General features: G+C 38.8%; 1 protein-coding gene across 27 annotated transcripts in view; it reads left to right on the top strand.

Annotated features, from left to right (window-relative positions):
• MITF (melanocyte inducing transcription factor) overlaps positions 1-19,153 on the top strand; it is a 218,481-nt gene that overhangs the window by 88,886 nt on the left and 110,442 nt on the right. For 4 of the 27 annotated variants that reach the window (XM_049098427.1, XM_049098437.1, XM_049098432.1 and 1 more), the window contains exon 1: positions 70-205. The exons of 15 other annotated variants lie outside the window; for them this stretch is intronic. In XM_049098427.1, the coding sequence (XP_048954384.1) occupies positions 100-205 (106 nt within the window). In that variant the 5' untranslated portion in view covers positions 70-99. Of the gene's footprint in view, positions 1-61; positions 206-19,153 lie in introns of those variants that run through there. 8 more of the 27 variants (XM_049098436.1, XM_049098431.1, XM_049098434.1 and 5 more) reach the window with 5 other exon arrangements.

The following is a 19,153-nucleotide window of genomic DNA, read 5'->3' as shown; positions in this document are numbered from 1 at the left end:
TGTTTTACGAAGTCTGAAGGATTACTCATCCACTGTATGTTTGCAGAAGTTCTTTAACAAAAGCCAGATGCATACGTAGTAGCAGGGGTTAGTAGGTGGATGAGAGGATTAAACCCAGCGAGTTTTTGGAGCATTGGTTTTAAAACTGTTTTTGGCTTGTCAACAGGCTATTTTTCTGAGTCAGCCTATAGGATGGCTTCCCAGGGTAAGTCTGATTTTGCTTTTCTGGGTTTAAAATATAAGTGGTGAAGGAGGTCTGACTAGTTGCCTTTTTTTTTGCACCGGATTCTGTAAATTAACAGTGCCCACATTTCTTCTGTGAGAAAGACATTTATCCTATACCAGCATATTCTAGTGTTCTTGCTGTTGACTTTTATAGCTTTGCCTCACCTCCCCCTAAGTTTGAAAGTGGAATGCCCAACTGCTGAAAGAATTTGCAAGGGGAATTGCAAAGGTCATATGTAAGTTCTGTGGCTGGCGGCTGGTGTGAGGAGAGCAATGTGATTGAGCTGGAGCCCTTTGTGACTCTTTTAAAGAGGATGTTTCCAATAAATTAGTGTAGCACACTTTATGTGCTTGTTTATGACCTTAAAAATGGTTTAGCTATTGCTGAGTGGCCATTACTGATGCTTTATGACATGTTATAATGGTTTCAACCTGCACTTTTTTGGCGGGGGGGGGTGAGGTGGGGAGATTAAAACAATGTCAAGCATCAGTCGATGTGAAGTTCATTTTTTTTTTTCCTCTTAAAGGGACTCGAGAGAACATTCAACATTAGAATAAGTCCCTGGATTCTAACCCCAGAGAATGTTGGTTCTCGAGGTCAGAATAAGTAAGGATTCGCCAAGCTCTTACAAATGAGCTTTGTAGTAATTGCTGATGAAATTATAAAAACACTGCTTTTCCCACTGGATGTTAAATGCCCCTTTTCATTAGCTATAGTATGGGGAGCAAAAGCATGTGATTTTTTTTTTTTTTTTTGTAATGTTTAACCATAGCTACTTTTAAAAGGCAGTTTTCATTTTGTGGCTGCTTTTTTTCCTTCCGGTGCCTAGCACAGTTGAGGACTTTATCTTCTTGTATCTTTTTAGGACACTGATGAATAATAGGGGTCTGAGTAGCTCTCTAAACGGAAGAATATGCAGAGGATCCTGGGCTGGAGGGTGTGGAAGAGCCCAGTTGCATTTTCTGCCTGCCATGGGTTGGAGGTCCTGCCCTTCCCCTTCAGCTCTCAGGCTGATGGAGGTCACTGTGGTGTTAAGGCTGGGGCACGTCGGTGGTGGCTGAAAGCTTTTCTGAGTGCCCGTGACATCTCTGTGAGCTCAGAAGGGACCTTGCCTCAAGATTTCTGTTAATTAATGTTCGGTACTTGTGAAAGAGAAAATTGATCTCACTCTAAATGCAGTCCTACCATAGGAAAGAGTGACACATAAAAACAAGTAAGGGAATATTAGGAGATTTTTAAAAAAAAAATTAAAACATTCGGATTAGGGGGCTGTGGAAGAGACCTTAAAAATTAAAGCACCTGTTTCCTTAGTGCTGTGTGTGTCACTGAGAAAGATCTGTAGAAAGATCTTCGCAAAGTTGGAGGAGGTTAACGGGGCCCCTCTCTCCAGAGCACCCATGATAGTTCTTGGATATTTAGAGAACGGGAGCAAAAATTGTAGTAATCCAGCAGGTCAGCTATTTAGGAACTTTTTTCATGCTGGTGAAGGCCAGTGTCTATCACAAGAGTAGAATGTGAGGTAGAATCTGAGCTGCAGAGAGAAACATCTCCTTTATGGATGGTGAATTCGGAGCCCACTCCTGGGCCTTGCTTTCTGTCCTCTGGTCAAGGGTGTGAATCGCCCATGCTGTGTGAGGTGTGCTTTGTTGGAAAAGTTACAGGGCTCACTTTCATCTGTTCTCAAACACAGCCTTCCCAGGAATGTGTAAAACCAGGTGCATCAATTGTGAAGTTCCAGGGTGAGCTGGAACACTTCACCTGTCATACCACACACAGAGAACAATCTCCACTGAGGGCTTAGCTACCCCTCCTCCGCAAATTTGTCATAATAATAAGACATTTGTCTTGTTCAGTGAGAGAGAGAGAGAGAGAGAGAGAGAGAAGAGTAAAATGTGGCGGAGATTGGCCTGAAGACGTAACCTTGTGACTAAGTGTTCCCTCCGACCCCTGGTGTGGAACTTGAACAGTGACTTAGCCCAGGGGCCCCCTACCCACCCCGCTTTTTTTTAAAAGAGAAGAGTGAAATCAATTATAGATGATTTTCAAGAAAATTATTATGTGTGTTATGGATTATCTAGCATATTTTGATTTTGTCCTATTACCCTCATTTCTTGGTGTTTCTAAGCATTTCGTTAAAGGACAAGAGGGGATGAAATCACAAATAGCTCTTGTCTCCTAGTAGCTTGTTGCCAGTTAAGGAATTTAGCTCTGACAGCTATAATGGCAAACATATTTCACATTTTGTAGGAGAGAGAATTCAAGAATATATATATTTGAGCCCAATCTTTGATTGATACATGCATACATATGTACAGACACATGTGCATGTATGTATGTATCTGTATCTATCTATATCTTGTACTTATATATCTATATCTTCCATGTAATACATGTATGTATTTATATGTATCTGTTTCTTCCATGTCATATATATATATATGCCCAGTCTTTGATACATACACATATATACATATCTATATCTTTCACATAATTTATTAAACTCTTAAATCTATATTCACAAAAAATCAAATCTTAAAATAATTCTGCTGAAAAAAATAAAGAGGGAAAATTAGTAGGCAGTCGTCATGAGACTTTAATGTGTGTATTTACTACTTAAAAATATTCAAATGCAGCTTTGTTTTGTGTAGGTAATTTTGGTGGTACAATATTCGAAAAGGTGACAGAAAAGGACAGAATGCAATTCCTGAAGCTGTAATTTGCAGGAAACTAATAATACAAGTCCATTTTCTTTTCTAAATGTGCTATTTATATAATTTATATTTTTAACAAATCTTAGAACTAGAATGAAAATAGTGATTAATCTTAAGGGCAAGAAATGTTGTAACTATGCCAAATTTGGAAAGTTAAAGAAATTCTCTTGGTGGTTAAACACAGTCTATTGAGTATTCTAATTTGCGTGCCACAGAGCATAGTGTGTGCTCATTTAATGTGAAGTGATTGACTCAGTTTGGCAACGCTTTTTTTTTTTCCACCCAGAAAAATAAGCGTATTTGATTTAGAAGTAGCAGGTCAATTTTTAAGCCAAATTAAGATAAATAGGTCAGATGAAGTAGCACACATATCAGGAGTGGTAGTGATATATATGTAAAGAAGAAAAACTGAAAAGCATCAAAATGTTCGCATTTTAAGATGGTGAAGGATTTTTATTTTTATGTATTTTTTGGTTTTCTTTTAATTTTCCAAAGTGAGCAAGTACATTCTTCGGAACATAATACTTTCATCACACATATGAGGTTTCACATAATTATTTGTTAAATACCAGGTTAATTAATTGGCCATAAAGGATACACATCAAATATAATGTGAATGGTATCCCTTGGAGTTCAGAGCATGGTAGTTTTGAGTAGAACTTCTATTCTATCAAAACACATTTAAAAAATATTTTATGTAGAGTCTAGGTTGGTTGTTGTTTCTACTATAACATAACACATGCATTTCTAAGAAATCACTGGCTAGGCAAAATCATGGAGTCTATAGGAAAAATAGGATAGGGGCATCATCCTCAAAAACTTTATCAGTGACATATTAAAAGAAGAAATGATAAGAACCTAATGAAAATAGTAGACAGTTTTACACTTGCTAAATGGTTAAGCAGTATATAAATACAGCAATAGACTTGATAGTTTTTCTTGAAAAGACCTGATGTTTGCTTATGGAGTGGGTGTGAGAAGGATTGTAGCTTGTACATTACAGCGAAGAGGTGGAAGGAAGCATATCCGGAATTGATGGAAAGTTGTAGCTCTAGAAGTGAATGGGTGTGGTGCATAATGTTCATGGTAAACTGGGGTAATTGGTAGATATTTGAAGTGTGTGCATTTTGTGTATTCCCACATGGCTCGATTCAGCTGGGTGCATTTTCTGCGTTCATCTAGTATTTCTTGCAAACAAAACAATGCATAGCAAACTAAAATTCATTTGAGTTCTGGGTGAATTGTACTCTAATAGAAGAATTGGGTCTGAAAGGGAGACAGAACATGAAAGACTCCTAACTCTGGGAAACGAACTATGGGTGGTAGAAGGGGAGGTGGGCGAGGGGTGGGGGTGACTGGGTGACGGGCACTGAGGTGGGCACTTGATGGGATGAGCACTGGGTGTTATTCTATATGTTGGCAAATTGAACACCAATAAAAAATAAATTTATAATAAAAAAAAGAATTGGGTCTGAACAAATTTCCATTTTTTTTAAAGATTTTATTTTATTTATTTATGAGAGGCACAGGAGGCACAGAGAGAGAGAGAGAAAGATGCAGAGACACAGGCAGAAAGAGAAGCAGGCTCCATGCAGGGAGCCCGACGTGGGACTCAATCCCGGGGTCTCCAGGATCACGCCCCGGGCCGAAGGTGGCGCTAAGCCGCTGGGCCACCAGGGCTGCCCCAAATTTCCATTTTAGAAACAAACATTATATCAGAACTGAATATACATGATATAAATGAGGTAAAACTGCACTAGTTCTAGATATGTCAAGGGCCCAGGCTGTAATCCAACCTCCCTATCAACACCACCTCAGGGATTCCATGAAGCATCACTGGCATAGAACTTGATTGTCCTTTTGTTCATGACCTGGGACAGATATAGAACAATGCTCTTTTTGTGAAGACATTTGGTCCTACGTGAGTATACTTCCTTGGCCACTGACTGGAGATGTGCCAGGTCTTTCAGCATTCAGAGAGTTCAGTCCCACTGCCCGATGGACTGTCCATTAAAGTGAATAGCCTTGAACCCAATGGCCCCGTAGAATACCTCACTTTGGGTCCTGGTCAGGGAATCTAACCTTGAACATGGTATTACTCCATGCTTATCAAATGCTGCTCTGAAAAACCAATATTTATGGATTTCATTGTGAAGAATAGAGGTTTCGTCCATTTCTTTGAATACTCTAAGACATGGAGGAAGAGAATGTTGTTTGAAAAATTATTTTCCAAGGTGGCTTTTGCTTTACTTTGTGAAATAACATTAAAGAAGGGTGTGAGAATTTTACATTTGTCAAAAAGGGTAATTGGTTAAAAATTAATTAAGGGACATCTGTAAAATCTATACTTGAAATAAATGAGACCAGCAGGAATCTCTATATCTGAGAATTTGCCACCTGTCCACCTTGCCAATTAGTTCTACTAAATTAAACTTAGCATTATGCCCTTAGCAACTCTGTTGGAGGTCGTTATAAGATAAAGCCCTATAAATCTTGATTGTATGGGGTGCTTATCTTGTGGATGTTACAGTGTCCTCCTTAGACTCTTGGGAGAAGTGTCTCTCTGGTTTTGATACCACAAATGACTGTACTTCTTTGCAGCTTTGGGTTAGTTTATGGATATAGTTAGTCATGTAACTGATCATGTCTTCTTCCTCTTTATGGTCACAGGCATGTTTTCTTTAACTCACACATATTTGGGTTTTTTTAGCCAAAAGAAAAACTAGTTTTCCAACATTGGAAAATGGGAAGATTTCACACAAGTATGTTTGAATTTCCAGCATCTATTGAAAAATCAGATCTGGTAACACTGGGCTCACCTGTCTCCATGGCAACCTTGGGAGCTAGTAATATAATGCCATTTTCCTTAAAACAGGCACTCGTCAGTTTGTTTTATTCCTTTATTCTAACTGCTTGGCCCCTGTAGATATTAGACTCTCTGTCCCCAGCTTAGAAAGTGACTTATGACCACCTGTAGAAAACAATAAGACTCTTACTTGCATTTTATGTACTAATCTTATTAAGTCCATTATATATTTCTGTTGAATTATCTTTCCTTCATCTTATTTCCTTCATTCACACACATTAATTTTCTGTTGTTGTTTCATCTTCATGCTGTATACTTTTACATAAGCTGCTCTGAGTCCTTTTGGAAAGAAACAGATAAAAAATAAAATAATCGGAAGAGAAAAAAGCCACGTTCCTATGTTTAACTTTTTGTCTGGTAGGAGTTTAAATGATTTCAGTTCTTTCTCTGATTTATTTTAGTGTCTACCTGATTCTAGAACGCTTCAAATCTCTGTAATTACTTGGTGTTTATTTGTTTGTAATTCATCAGAAAGACTCTGAGAAACATCCTGTACTGAAGATCAGTTGACTTTCCATGGTCTTGCGTTAAGAACTGAAAAGCTTAGTAGGTCAGAATAGTTGTTCATTCGGTTCTAAGAGGGAGGATTAGGACACCACAAACCTGCTTTGGAGGTTCCTTGCCAACTGTAAAGAACATGAGAAGACATCATTCAGTACCCTACATATGGCACTGCTGTGGCTCCTGGGGAAGTGTCCAGAGAAGACCATGGGTCCCACTGGTCTGAATCTTGATGTTAGATGTTAGGTTGGCCCAAGTAGTTGTTGAAAACAACTCTGAATTAATGTGGAAATGTTAATTTTCACATATGGCCCACGATTTCCATATTCCTTTGAAAAATCTGAAGACCCAATAAGAATGAGCCAACATTTGCCCTTGGATAGGTTTGTGTCTCATTCATCACATCCTCCCACCCCGGTCATCTCCATGAAGCTAAGGTGGAATGCCATACCCCTGAATTTCTGATTTGATACCTCCATCTGGAACCCATTGTTATTTAACGCCATGTTGGTGCACCACCCCAGCTCATTTTGCTGCTTAAGTAGAGCTCATATTTCAGCTTGTTTTCCGCCTGCCCTAGTCACATTCCATGTGCTTCAGCTCTTTTCATAACACTCAGGTTTAAGGAGTTGGATTCTTACTGTCCCTCTTCCCCCCAGTGTCAGTGTTGTGAGCTTCTTCAGCAGGAGTATCAGAAAGATAGAGATGTAGATAAAAAGAACACTAGGCTCATTCTTAGGACATTATTTATGGAGCACTGAGTCTGTGCCAGGTGCTGTTCCTGTGCTAGGACTAGAGCAATGAATAAAATGGGCAAAAATACATGTCCTGTCCTACTGGAGTTTACTTTCTGGTAAGCTATGGTAAGTGCTGTGAAGAAAAGTAAAGCTGGGAGGGGTTGCTACTTAATTTGAGCCTGATAGGTTGGACTTCACCTCCAAGGTTTCGTCTGAGTAGAGAGGTGCACTAGCTAAATGACAAGGGAGCCATGCAGCTGTTTGGGGAAGAGCATGGTGAGCCGTTGGGATAGTAGCAAGAGCAGAATTCTTGAGCAAGGAACATGCTTGGATTCGGCCTCAAATGTGGCTTTTATTTCAGTGCTGTGTCTCCTAATGGTGTGCAGTAGGGTTGGTTGCTTTTGCTCCTGGACTGCGTCTGTGAACTCATCTCTAAAACATTAAGATTCTACACTGGGGACAGACAGTGCCTTTCTCTCCAGTCTCTACCCAAGCTCAAATCAGGTCTTTGGCTCTTGGTAAATATATGTGCAATTAATGGGTGGACACATAAATGGTTATAAAAGCATGTAAAGCATTTCAGAAGCGGGGTCTTAGCTAAGTATATATCACAGTCCCATACGGTAATGACATGACCAGGTGGGAAGCATGTGTACAAGGAATTTTTCTTTAATAGTGACTCTGTATCCTCTATGCTTAGCAATGCACGGCTACAGAGTACAATCAGGGTCGATTAGGACTCAGGAAAGGGACCTGGGAGTCTTTGAAAGTTTCCTCTTAAAGGCATAAGCCTAATCAATAGAGGTCCAGTTCCCCAAATTCAACTACATATTGGTCCCCCCTGTACTGGGAGGTAAACCAAGAGCAGGGAACTTGTCACCCCGCCTCCACAATGATGCTGGGGAGGTGGGAGGAAGAAGTGGGAATTCCCCTTCCCAGTACCCGAAGAATGTCTGAGCCTTCAATGTTGAATTTTTTTCTTTATTAAAATGTACTTTTATCTTAAAAAAAAAAAAAAAAAGGTCTTCGTTTGTATCTGTTGTTCAGGATATCTCCCAACTTCCAGCAGAGTACCTGTGGGTTCATAGTAGGATCTTAGTAAATATCTGTTAAAGAGTGAATAAAATCAAAGCCAGCATGTATTTTCAACTTTTTTATAAGCCCTGTGGGAGTCACACTGGAAAGATATTATACCTTCTATTTCCTTGCCAAGAAAGATACACTGAATCTAGAGAAGATCAAAAAGATTATAACGGTGTTAAGTGCTAATGTCTTACTTGCTTTGACTCATTTAGTTGCTAAGCCCATTTGCAGATGGAGGAATGCAGCCTTAGAGCCAGGAAGTGGCAAAGCCAGATAGTTTGAGTGCAGGGGTTTGTCCCTAACCCCCAGAGTATGCTGCTTACAGGAAAGTATAACTAGCAACTGTAGCAGTAGAAGCATGAAAAGAATGCACTTAGGCTAAATGGACTGTGCTCCTGGCATTGGTAACTGGTGATTCTCTCTGTGATGGAAGTTTCTTTCACATCTGACAGGTTTTAGATGGAGAGAAAGGTCTACTTCACCACTCTCTTCTCTTGTTTTCTTGTGTATGCCTCCAAGAATGCTTTGGTTCAGTTGCTTGAGAATGTATCAGATTTTCTGAAAGCCATTTGGGAACCCCTTCCTAACTTGAATCTTCTTTTGATGCTGGTAAGACCTGGGTATTTTCTGTCAGAATCACATTCCACTTGCTTCCCATAAGCTCTTCCCATCACATTTGGTTTAATGATGTGCTAGAAATACTATCTTCTCGTCAGCCTCAGTTCTTCCCTTCTGTCCCCAACTCGTGAACCCATTCTTCTGCTTGCTCTAGGACAATTGGGTTTATGACTGCTTATTTCTGTTGTTGATGGAATGAACTCATTTACTACTGTGCTTTTGCCGGAGAGCAAATTTAAAGCCGAAAGGAAGCTTGGTGAATTTGTAATGGTCTGTTGGGTTCAGGATGGATTGTTGGAATCCCTACATTTTCCTTTGATTTGTGTGTTTTAAAGTGAGAGAACATTCTGAATTTGTGGATGGTATCAGCTTAGCCGAAAGAGAAGCAGATAGCCTGGCCAGCTTTCTGGGGAAGATGAGAATGGTTTCTCATGACTTTATTTTTCCAGTGCTGACTATATGGCAGTATCACTATGGCAAATATTGGTTGGCCATGGAACATTTTTAAGAGCAAGGATTTCATGAATGTTCTATTACCATGGCTTGAGGAATCACAACAAAATATTCTCCACATTTCCTCGAGCATTCGTGGATGAGTTCCAGTATATTACTTTTATGTTAGCTCCTCGACCACATGAAGAATTTAAAATAAAATATTACTGAACACATAGTGACTAAGAACTGAGTAGAATATTTGTACCATTTTCTTCTTTTTTGCATAGTAATGCCATCCCAGGAATAGTGACATAGATGGACTGGGTGCAGAATGGCTTTGCAAGAACGAATGCTCTCAGACTCTTGTTATGGACATGGTAGTAATGACAACAGCATGTGACATCTCTCTAGCTGTTGATAATGGTCTCTAGCAGACGCTGATGATGTTACAGATACAAAGTAAGCCCACCATAGGTATTCCAATAGTCTTCATAATTTGTTTCTTTAAAACCTTTTCTCTAGAATGTGCTTCTCGTATCTTTATGTGATTAATAAGAGTAAGAAATATGGTGTGAGTTTACAAGGAGAGTATTTCAAGAGGTGGCTTTTGGCACTGGGATTTTTCTTTGGGCAAAGATCTTTTTGCCGCACTGCATGTGTCTAAGAATGTCGCCAATTGACTCAAACACATATGAAGGAATTCAGCTCTGTTGCTGTTATAGAGGAGTTCCTTCTGTGGGGCTGTGTTAGCATCAGGCCATGGTGATGACGAGGTTAATAATAGCAGCTGCAATGTATTGAACACTCACACCATTTCAGGTTTTGTGCCAAGTGCCTGTCATGCTTTTTTCCATGGGTTATCTCACAACAGCCTGTGATGTTGGGGCTCTCCTTATCCCCATTTTACAGAAAAGGAAACTGAAGCTCAGAAGGGTTATAATACTTTTATAATACTGTGCACCTGGGTGCACAGGTATTGAGGCATGAATGACCTTAGATTTGAACCCTACTATTTCTGATCCCAGTTTTTTCTGACCTCAGAGCCTGGGCTCACAGCTTCTTCTAACCACATTATTTCTAGAAAGAAGAAGCTTGCCTGGACTATTTCAGTGTCCTGCTACTTATTCCCCTGCTTCCCTCCTCTTTCATCTTTAGATTTTTCCCTGGCATCAGGCTTTCTGAAGGAAGGACCTCTCCATAGAAGCCCCACTTCCTTCCTTCCTTGCGTGGTAAATTTCTCTCAGTCTTCAGGACTCAAGTGCCTTGGCTTTCTTCTTTGAGTCCACACAACACTTTGTTCCTATCTTAACCAAAACCCCTTGCAGCTAATAGTCAGCTATTTAAGTATGCCTGGGATTTCTAGGCTGTGGCCCAAGAATTTAGTCGAGTTTTGTGTGTCCACTTGTGTGATTTTTTTTTTTTTTTTTTTTTTTTCTAGAGAGCCAACGGTTTTCATATGGGTTTCAGGAAAGGATTTGACCAAGAAGTTTAAGATATTATTGTTTACAGGATTCTCCACCCTCCCTCAATAAATGAACACTTGGAGGGGAGAAGCCAATCTTATTCATATTTATTTCCTTGGATGAATATAATAAAATATATGTTTTGAGTATCTGGATAAATGAATGTATTTACTGGTTGGACTATGGGGTGGTACAGCATCTGGGTTCAGAACATGTGATCAGATTGAGACTGCCTTGAATGAAATTCCTTCTCTGCAAGTGGTAAAATCTCTCAGAGCCTCATTCACCTCATTGGTAAAAGTTACATCATAGCAGTTTTTAAATTAGAGGGTTTTTATGAGGATTAAAACAAGGTATTGTATGGAAATGCTTAGCACAAGAGTGCAGAGCATACTTTCTGTAATTAGCTGCTATTATTATTTAAGAGCATTAGAAAAAGGCTGAAAGATGAGGTTCTCATGATTCTTTTTTTTTTTTTTTCATGATTCTTATAGTGACTGTCATGGAGATATTATAAAAAAGGTTATGACACTCATGAGTTTTATTTTTTTATTTTTATTTTTTTAAGATTTATTTATTCATTCAGAGAGAGAGAGAGAGAGAGAGAGACAGGCAGAGACACAGGCAGAGGGAGAAGCAGGCCCCATGCAGGGAGCCCGACGTGGGACTCGATCCCGGGTCTCCAGGGACACGCCCTGGGCTGCAGGCAGCGCTAAACCACTGCGCCATCGGGGCTGCCCACTCTTGAGTTTTAAAGGCTTAAAACCAATCGGCTTCCTCTGGCCATGGTGGCAGGTGCAGCTCAGATACCTCCTAGAAATGTTGTTCTTGGACACACCTTTTTCCCATGGCCTCAACCTTGGTTAGTGGTTTAGGCTCCACAAACAGACACCTCAAAATGCCAGCTAATGGAAATTTTGTGATGTGGACACTGTACCCCCGAGGATTTGGACATATGCTTTTTGTGTTTAAATCAACAGAAAAAAAGTGCAACTATAGCCACCCCTCTGCATAATCGTTGAGGTAGCCATTTTCCTCACATGTTTTTGGAGCTCTTGAGTGTCAGGCCCATCGCTTGCCGTCCCCTCTGTGCATCGAAAGTGAGTCCAGTAGGTCAGATGAAAGACAGAAGCCAGCAGGGCATAATCACTTATTTACATAGCACTGATGAATAGTTGTACATAGATCAAGACATACACATTATTTCTAATAGTACAGCCATAGGGTCACATTGGTAAGAAGCTGCCTTTAGAAAAGTGCTTTAGTTGGATACTTACAAATTCTAGCCCATTAACATGCACTAAATATAGAAAAGATAGCTCAAAAATCTCTTCCCAGAAAATATATTGTGAGCTAGATTCATTGACATAAGGGAAAATATTGTTGACTCCTACTTTTCCCAGTCATTTTTTTAGAAAGTATATACTATTTCTTTTTATCACTGGTTAACTGTGACCTTGAGTGAATTACTTCCAAGTATCCACTTAAAAAAATTCTTTAAAGTGGATCGCAGCTTTCTTTACAATCACCAAAAACTGGACACAGCCCAAATGTCCTTTCCCTGGTAGAAGGATTACAAGCCATGGTTCTTCCATACAATGGAATACTAAGTAGCAATGAAAAGGAATGAGCTGCTGATACATGTAAAAACATGAATTCTCTCAAATGTACTTGCCTAAGGGAGAGGAACTAGACTTAAAAGCCAAGTATTTGATTCTATTTTTATGACATTCTGGATAGGACAAAATTGTAGGAACAGAAATAGGTGTTTTTTGGAAGTTGGGGGTGCGTGATGTTTTGACTCCAGAGGGGGCAATTCAGGGGAGTGTTCTGAGGTGATAGAAATGTTCTGTATCTTGATTGTGGTGGTGGTTACAGTAACATGTATATTTCAAAACTTGCAGAACTGTACACCAAAAAGGTGAATTTTAATGTATAAAAATAAAAAAAATAACCTAAAAAAAGGAATGCCAGCATATATTCAACACTAGGAAGTGTGGACTTTGAAAGGGGTAATTAATATCTGTCACTTAAATCTCATCAATACTGGTGAGCTACTATAATCAATATTTTATGGGAAATCATAAAGGGAATGCTTGTCTAGTAGTGTAACAATTGGACTTTGATAAACATGTGCAAAAAACTAAGATAACTTCAGCTTTGTAATTATCCTAACTGGAATTTAGATAGAGGACGAAGATATATCTAGTTGGGATCATGGACGATTATTTTTAAGAAAGTGAAGAAGGTTTTTAAGGAATAATCTTGAAGAATCGGTAGAGTTTTAAAATGTTTTTCAATAAACTTTTAATTGAAGTATAACATTTCTACAGAAAAGTATACAAGTCTTACATGTACTCTCCTGATCGGTTTCCACCAAGTAGTCAGTACCCAGTCTTTGAGACCGTTACTAGCCCTCTTGTACTTTCTGGTAGGCAGCCTTTCCCCAAGACATAATCACTGTCCTGACTTCTAACACCATTGATTAATAATGTTTATATGTCATTTAACTTTATACAAATGGAATCATATAGTACATACTCTTATGTCTGTACTCTTTTGCTCAACATGTATTTGAGATTCATCTCTGTTGTATGCGGCAATAGTTCATTCCCATAGAATATTCCCTTATAAAAATACATCACTGTTTATCTCTTCTGTTGATGGGCATTTAGGTTGTCTACAGTTTTGCATTATTATGAGCTGTCCTGCCTTGCACATTATTGCTATATGGTCTTGGTGATCACATATTCATTTCTGTTTGGTATGTACCAAAAGGTAAAATTATTAGGTTATATGGTATGCATATGTTCAGTCGTCTTTTTAAATTTTTTGAGTATATTTGACACACAACATTATGTTAGTTTCAGGTGTACAAGATAGCGATTCAGCTTCTCTAAACATTTTGCTATGCTTGCCACAAGTGTAGCTACCGTCTGTCACCATGCAATGCTATCACAGTATCAGTGACTATATTCCCTACGCTATGCCTTTTATTCCTGTGACTTATTCATAACTGGAATCCTGTATCTCCCACTCCCCTTCACTCATTTGCCTACTCTCTCCACCCCTATCCCCTCTGGAAACCATCAATTCACTGCATTTATATTTTTGATTCTGCTTTTTGTTTATTCATTTTTTTTAGATTCCACATGTGAGTGAAGTTACTTTTCTCAGTTGACCGACCTTCCTTCCTTCCTTCCTTCCTTCCTTCCTTCCTTTCTTTTTTCTTTCTTTCTTTCTTTCTTTCTTTCTTTCTTTCTTTCTTTCTTTCTTTCTTTCTTTCTTTCTTTCTCTTTTCTTTTCTTTTCTTTTCTTTTCTTTTCTTTTCTTTTCTTTTTTCTTCTTTTTTAATGATTTTATTTATTTATTTGACAGAGAGAGAGAAAGAGAGGAAGAGCATGCACAGGCAGGGGGCGGAGCAGAGGGAGAAGCAAACTCCCCCCTGAGCAGCAGCCCCTACATGGGCCTGGATCCCAGGACCTGAGTAAAAGCAGACACTTAACTGACTGAGCCACCCAAGCACTCCTCAGTTGACTTATTTCACTTAGCATAATACCCTCTAGGTCCATCTGTGTTGTTGCAAATGGTATGATCTCATCTATTTCTTATGGCTGGGTAGTATTGTGCATATGTGTATGTACGAATGTGTGTGTGTATACACTACTTCTTTATTCGCTTATTGGACATTTAGGTTGCTTCCATATCTTGGTATTGTAAATAATGCTGTAGTAAACAGAGGGGTGTGTGTGTGTGTGTGTGTGTGTATATATATATATATATATAAAACTTCTAAAGGCTTTGTACCAATTTATATCCTCAGCAACAATGTCTGAATGTTCCACTTGCTTCATTCCTTGCCAATATTCGGTAATGCATCTCTATTTCATTTTATTGAAGAATGTATATGATTTTTAATAGAAAGGCATAGTGGGTATACAAAGGTTACTCTAGGCAAGAGAAACAACAAGAGTATGTAGCTAGAGTTAGGGAATGAGTATGTTGTTTATATTGCTTGGAATACTTATATTAGTTGAGACTAGAAAGGTAAGTAGGTCTCGATTGCTAATCTTAATAAGAAACTTGAAATTCACTTATTCTGTGTTGATGACACATTAGTTTCATTAAAATAGTTTCATGAAAACAGCAAGCCATGCTTTAGGAAGCGTTATCTAGTAGTTGGTGTAGGGTACATTGAGTGCAGTGGAGAGAACAGTTTAGTAGGCCATGCTAGAGCTGAATCACGGCAGAATAACCTTGAGGGCAGAGGAGATGCAATTTAGTGGTTGATGGGAAAGATATGATAAGTGACTGGACAGTGGAGGGTGAATGGGACAAAGAGTAAAAGATACCTCTGACCTGGTAGTATGTTAGCCAGTTATGTCAAAGTTCACTGTTACTACTGCTGTGTCTCTTCACTCCCCTTACATTTCATATTTTGTAATGCTTTTTCGAATTGCTACATAGATCTAATTGTTACATATGTCTAAAACCTATTGGTTTAGTAAAGAATAGTAACATGAATAGACATGTACCCACTGTATCTCCAGACACAGAACATTCTAGAAATCTCCTCTTAGATCACATCCTTCCCTTTACTCCCTCCCCCCAACCCTCCTGTCCCCTGCCACCAAGCTAACTGCCACTCTGAAGTTTAGGCTACTCTCTTGCTTTTCATTATAATTTTATCGTCTTTTATTTGATGTGTAGCAGCATCTCTGACCCCTGCTTCCTCCATACCAGTAGCACTTGCCTCTCCATTTGTAATAGCTAAAGGTGTCTCTAGACATTGTCAAGTGTTCCCTGGGGACAAAATCACCCCCAGTTGAGAACCACTGTTCTGAAGTGTTAGGATTCAGTGAAAAGGCATTGAGTTTCCATGACTGACAGGAGAGAACCATTGTATAGCCTTCCTTACTTCCCTGCTGCCCCACACCAGCCCCAGGTTGGTGATTGTGGACAGTCTGCATTCTTGTCTTACAGTAGTGGACCATTCCTGGTCCTGGAGATGGCCCATTTCCTCTTAGAAGTGCTGGTGACTCTTTTCTATATTCCCATGGACCATGAAATGTACTTTCTATCTACTTGCATCTCTCTTTGCCCTGATTCCCTCCCTTGAGGTAGTTATTATGGGCCTGATAAGTGAATCATGCTTATTGCATTTATGAATTGCTTCCATTTCTCCCAAGCAAACAAAAAAGCATGTAATTTTGGAGATTGATTGTCATTAAAAAAAAAACATAAGTACATGTTAATAAATCAGTTAAAACTGCCAATAAGCTGTAAGATGCACATATTTTAAACACACATTTTGTACCATTATTGATAGTTTGATATTGATTTGGGCTTAGAAGTTATGGAAAAGTGTGCACATTGATAAAATGATGGGACTTTTGATTTTTAAAATCAAAATCTGAGAAATTTAAAATATATTTTGGTGTACACAGCTCTCCCATAATTTTGTGCGTGGATTTTTTTCAAGTGCAACACAAACCTGTCCATGAATCCCAAAGCATTATAAAGTTGGCTCCATCTAGTGTGTGAAAGTATTATATAGCTAGGGGGGAAAATCTGTACTGAAAATCTCTTGGTGCTTCATTATGAAGTTAGAAAAAAAAAAAAAAAAACTAAAACAAAAGTGGACTACAAGTTATATCTATGCCCTAGGAGGTAACACAGGCAGAAATGACCTTCACAGCAAGAAAGAAGTCGTTATATATCAAAACTTCAACATCAAGCATGCCTGACATTTTGTTCTAACGGCCTTGCCTTTTTTTTTTTTCCCTCCTGGATAGAGGTCTTGTTTACAGGCACTGTCAACAAACGTGGTGTGTCACTTCCATTGTGATATTCTCAGTCCTACTTGGCCAGATCCACTCTTCCTGTATGGAATCATATCTGAGAGTCATGTTCCTTTTCCACAGTTAGGTGAGCGATTAGGGCTAGGCCCACTGACTATGCTTTCAGAACCCCAGATGATTTTCTTTATCTCACACTGAAATTCTTTGTGGCTGTGAGCTTCTCACTGCAATAGACTAGGCCCTTCTTCCTAGGTTGTGTTTCATCTTATTTCCACTGAAGGATTCTGGCACATTCTTCATTTCTCTCAATCAGTGTTTCCCAAATTTTAGCCATTCTCATGCTAACTTCATGACTTTTGCCCCCATTGACTAGGTGGGGGCTTAAAAAAATTAAGAATGTATTTTAAAGAAATGATATAATGAAAATCGCAAGTGGAAGTACATATAAAATAAATATAATGAAATTGGAAGAAAACTGTTAGCTTCTTACAAGGTGTATTGTCTGGCAGTGCCTGAGCCTGAGGTTGGAGCTTTTCTGGAGGGTTGAGAGATTGAAGACATATTAGCATCAAACAGAGACTTTTCTTGGGATGAAAGAAATTTGAAAGTACTTTTCTCACTGTGTAATTCCATGGTTATTTATTGTGGAGTCTGTGCGTCTGGATTTGAGATCATCTTGTGTCCCACACTGGCAAACTGCTCAAGATTTACCATCTTTGCCAAAGGAACTTCATCATTTTCCTCATTTCCAAAAGGCCTTGTTTCCCCTAAAAAGCCTTTTTGAATAATTCTTTTCTGAGCACTTCCTTACTTCTTCCATTAACAAATATTTTTTGCGCTGATATCTAACATTTTCTCACCCTCTTTTCCAACTAGATTAAGTTACTTAAGGACAAAAAATGTATGTTCATGTTTCCTTCTTGAGAATGCCGTTAATTTAATTCACGCTTTGCATAAATATGTAGGGAAGCGTGCTTCATTTCTTTTTTCTTTTTTCTTTTTTTTTTTTTTTTAAGGTAAATCATGGTCAGAAGTGGTCAGAAAAAGCACCATGGTCAATTAATCACTTAGCCCATTGACAAATAGTTATTGGGTGCCTTCTCTGCATCTGGAATGGTGCCTGGTTCAAGAATGAAGAGGTGAACTAAACAGACATGGTTTATGCCTTCATGGAATTCAGAATCTGGTGTGGGGTGTGGGGCATAGACAACTAAAGAGGCAACTGTAGTGCACAGTTCTAATTATAGAATTAGTTTATTTCTGTGATTGTTGGGTGGCTCACATAAACTTGGAACAGAGGAGCATAAAGAAAGGCATGGGGGCTCTGGAGTTTCAAACCCACATCTGTAACTTATTAACAACTTATTAACATCTTGACTTTGGGCAAACTACTTACCTCACTCAGTGTCCCTATTTAAATTTAAGAAGACTGGATAAATAAGGTGTGATATGTAAATAAAAGGTACAGTTATCATTGTGACAGTATGTTGAATTTTGTCTTCTCTTCCCTTCCCCAACTTTTTAAAAAATGAAGTAGAGAGAGACCTGATGTCATTTTCCCCCAGATACTCAAATTTCCAGTGTGCCATACTTGTAAATGAAAATACATTGATTTTTGATCCTGTATTAGAAAGCAAACATCCTTGCTAATGGGAGTATCATTGCGGATGATGCTTGAAGATTGTAAAGCTACAGAATTTTTAAATTGCTTAACTTAATAAGTGATTTTAGCATTCAGAGGTACTCCAAAATATTTCTCTCTTCAGGCTCAAAGGTCCCCGGTAGCACTGATTTATGTCAAGTATATGGAGCAATGCCTGGGACATAGTAGGAGCTCAAAAAGTATTTGCTGAATTGTTACCAGAGTTCCTGGACCTCCCACCTGTAGAAACGAGGCAGATCCAAAAGTCAAAGGTACAGTCAAGGCTTTAGTGGGGCTACAGCTCAAGTGGAAGGGAAACACAGCACCAACAAGAATGGTCAGGGTGGCCTCCCAGAACAGAGGGGAGGCCCTGCTTATACAGAGAAGTTCCCTCTTAGGTAGATTCCCATTGTTGTCTGGTCCACTATCCTAATGAGGTAAAGGGTTTTTTTTTTTTTTTTTTAAAGTACTCCTTTCTGATTGGTTGGAATGGTCCTTTCCTGATTGGTTGATATTGACAGGCAACTCAGACAGCTCTTTGGTGTTTTGGGGGAATCCTGTGTGTTGTCTGGCTTGTGTATGGGGATGCATCCTTGGCCGCACCCAGGTCCTACTCTATAAGAGTAGTAGTTTCATAACAGCCCACAGAAAATGTCCCAGGTGCCTAATGTTTTTCACTTGGGGCTTGTTCCCGTGGTCCCTAACTGTTAGAAAGAATGAGTTTTAATGATAATATTTTGAGTTTTCCTTTCTTTTCTTTATGATTTCATCCACATTTCTTAAAAATGAGGCAGTTATTTGATATTAGAAGGTAGATAATCCTGAATAGGAATGGTTATTATTCTCTGCATCTACTTTGCCATCCTTACCTGTAATACTTGGCAGGTAATTAATACTTATTAAATGTTAAAATTAGGTAGCTTTTTTGGCCCTATTTCTTTTTTTTTTTTTTAAGGACACATGACTTAATTTTTTAAAGCAAAGATTTATTTTTTTCCTTTTTGTTAGTTTATGGCAGTATTTGAAATTACACGGGCCATTAATTTAAAATATTGGTTATTTTAGCATTT

The sequence above is a fragment of the Canis lupus genome, chromosome 20, assembly GCF_003254725.2.
Source record: "Canis lupus dingo isolate Sandy chromosome 20, ASM325472v2, whole genome shotgun sequence".
NCBI classification, from domain to species: Eukaryota; Metazoa; Chordata; class Mammalia; order Carnivora; family Canidae; genus Canis; species Canis lupus.
This window is presented reverse-complemented; position numbering and strand designations above follow the sequence as displayed.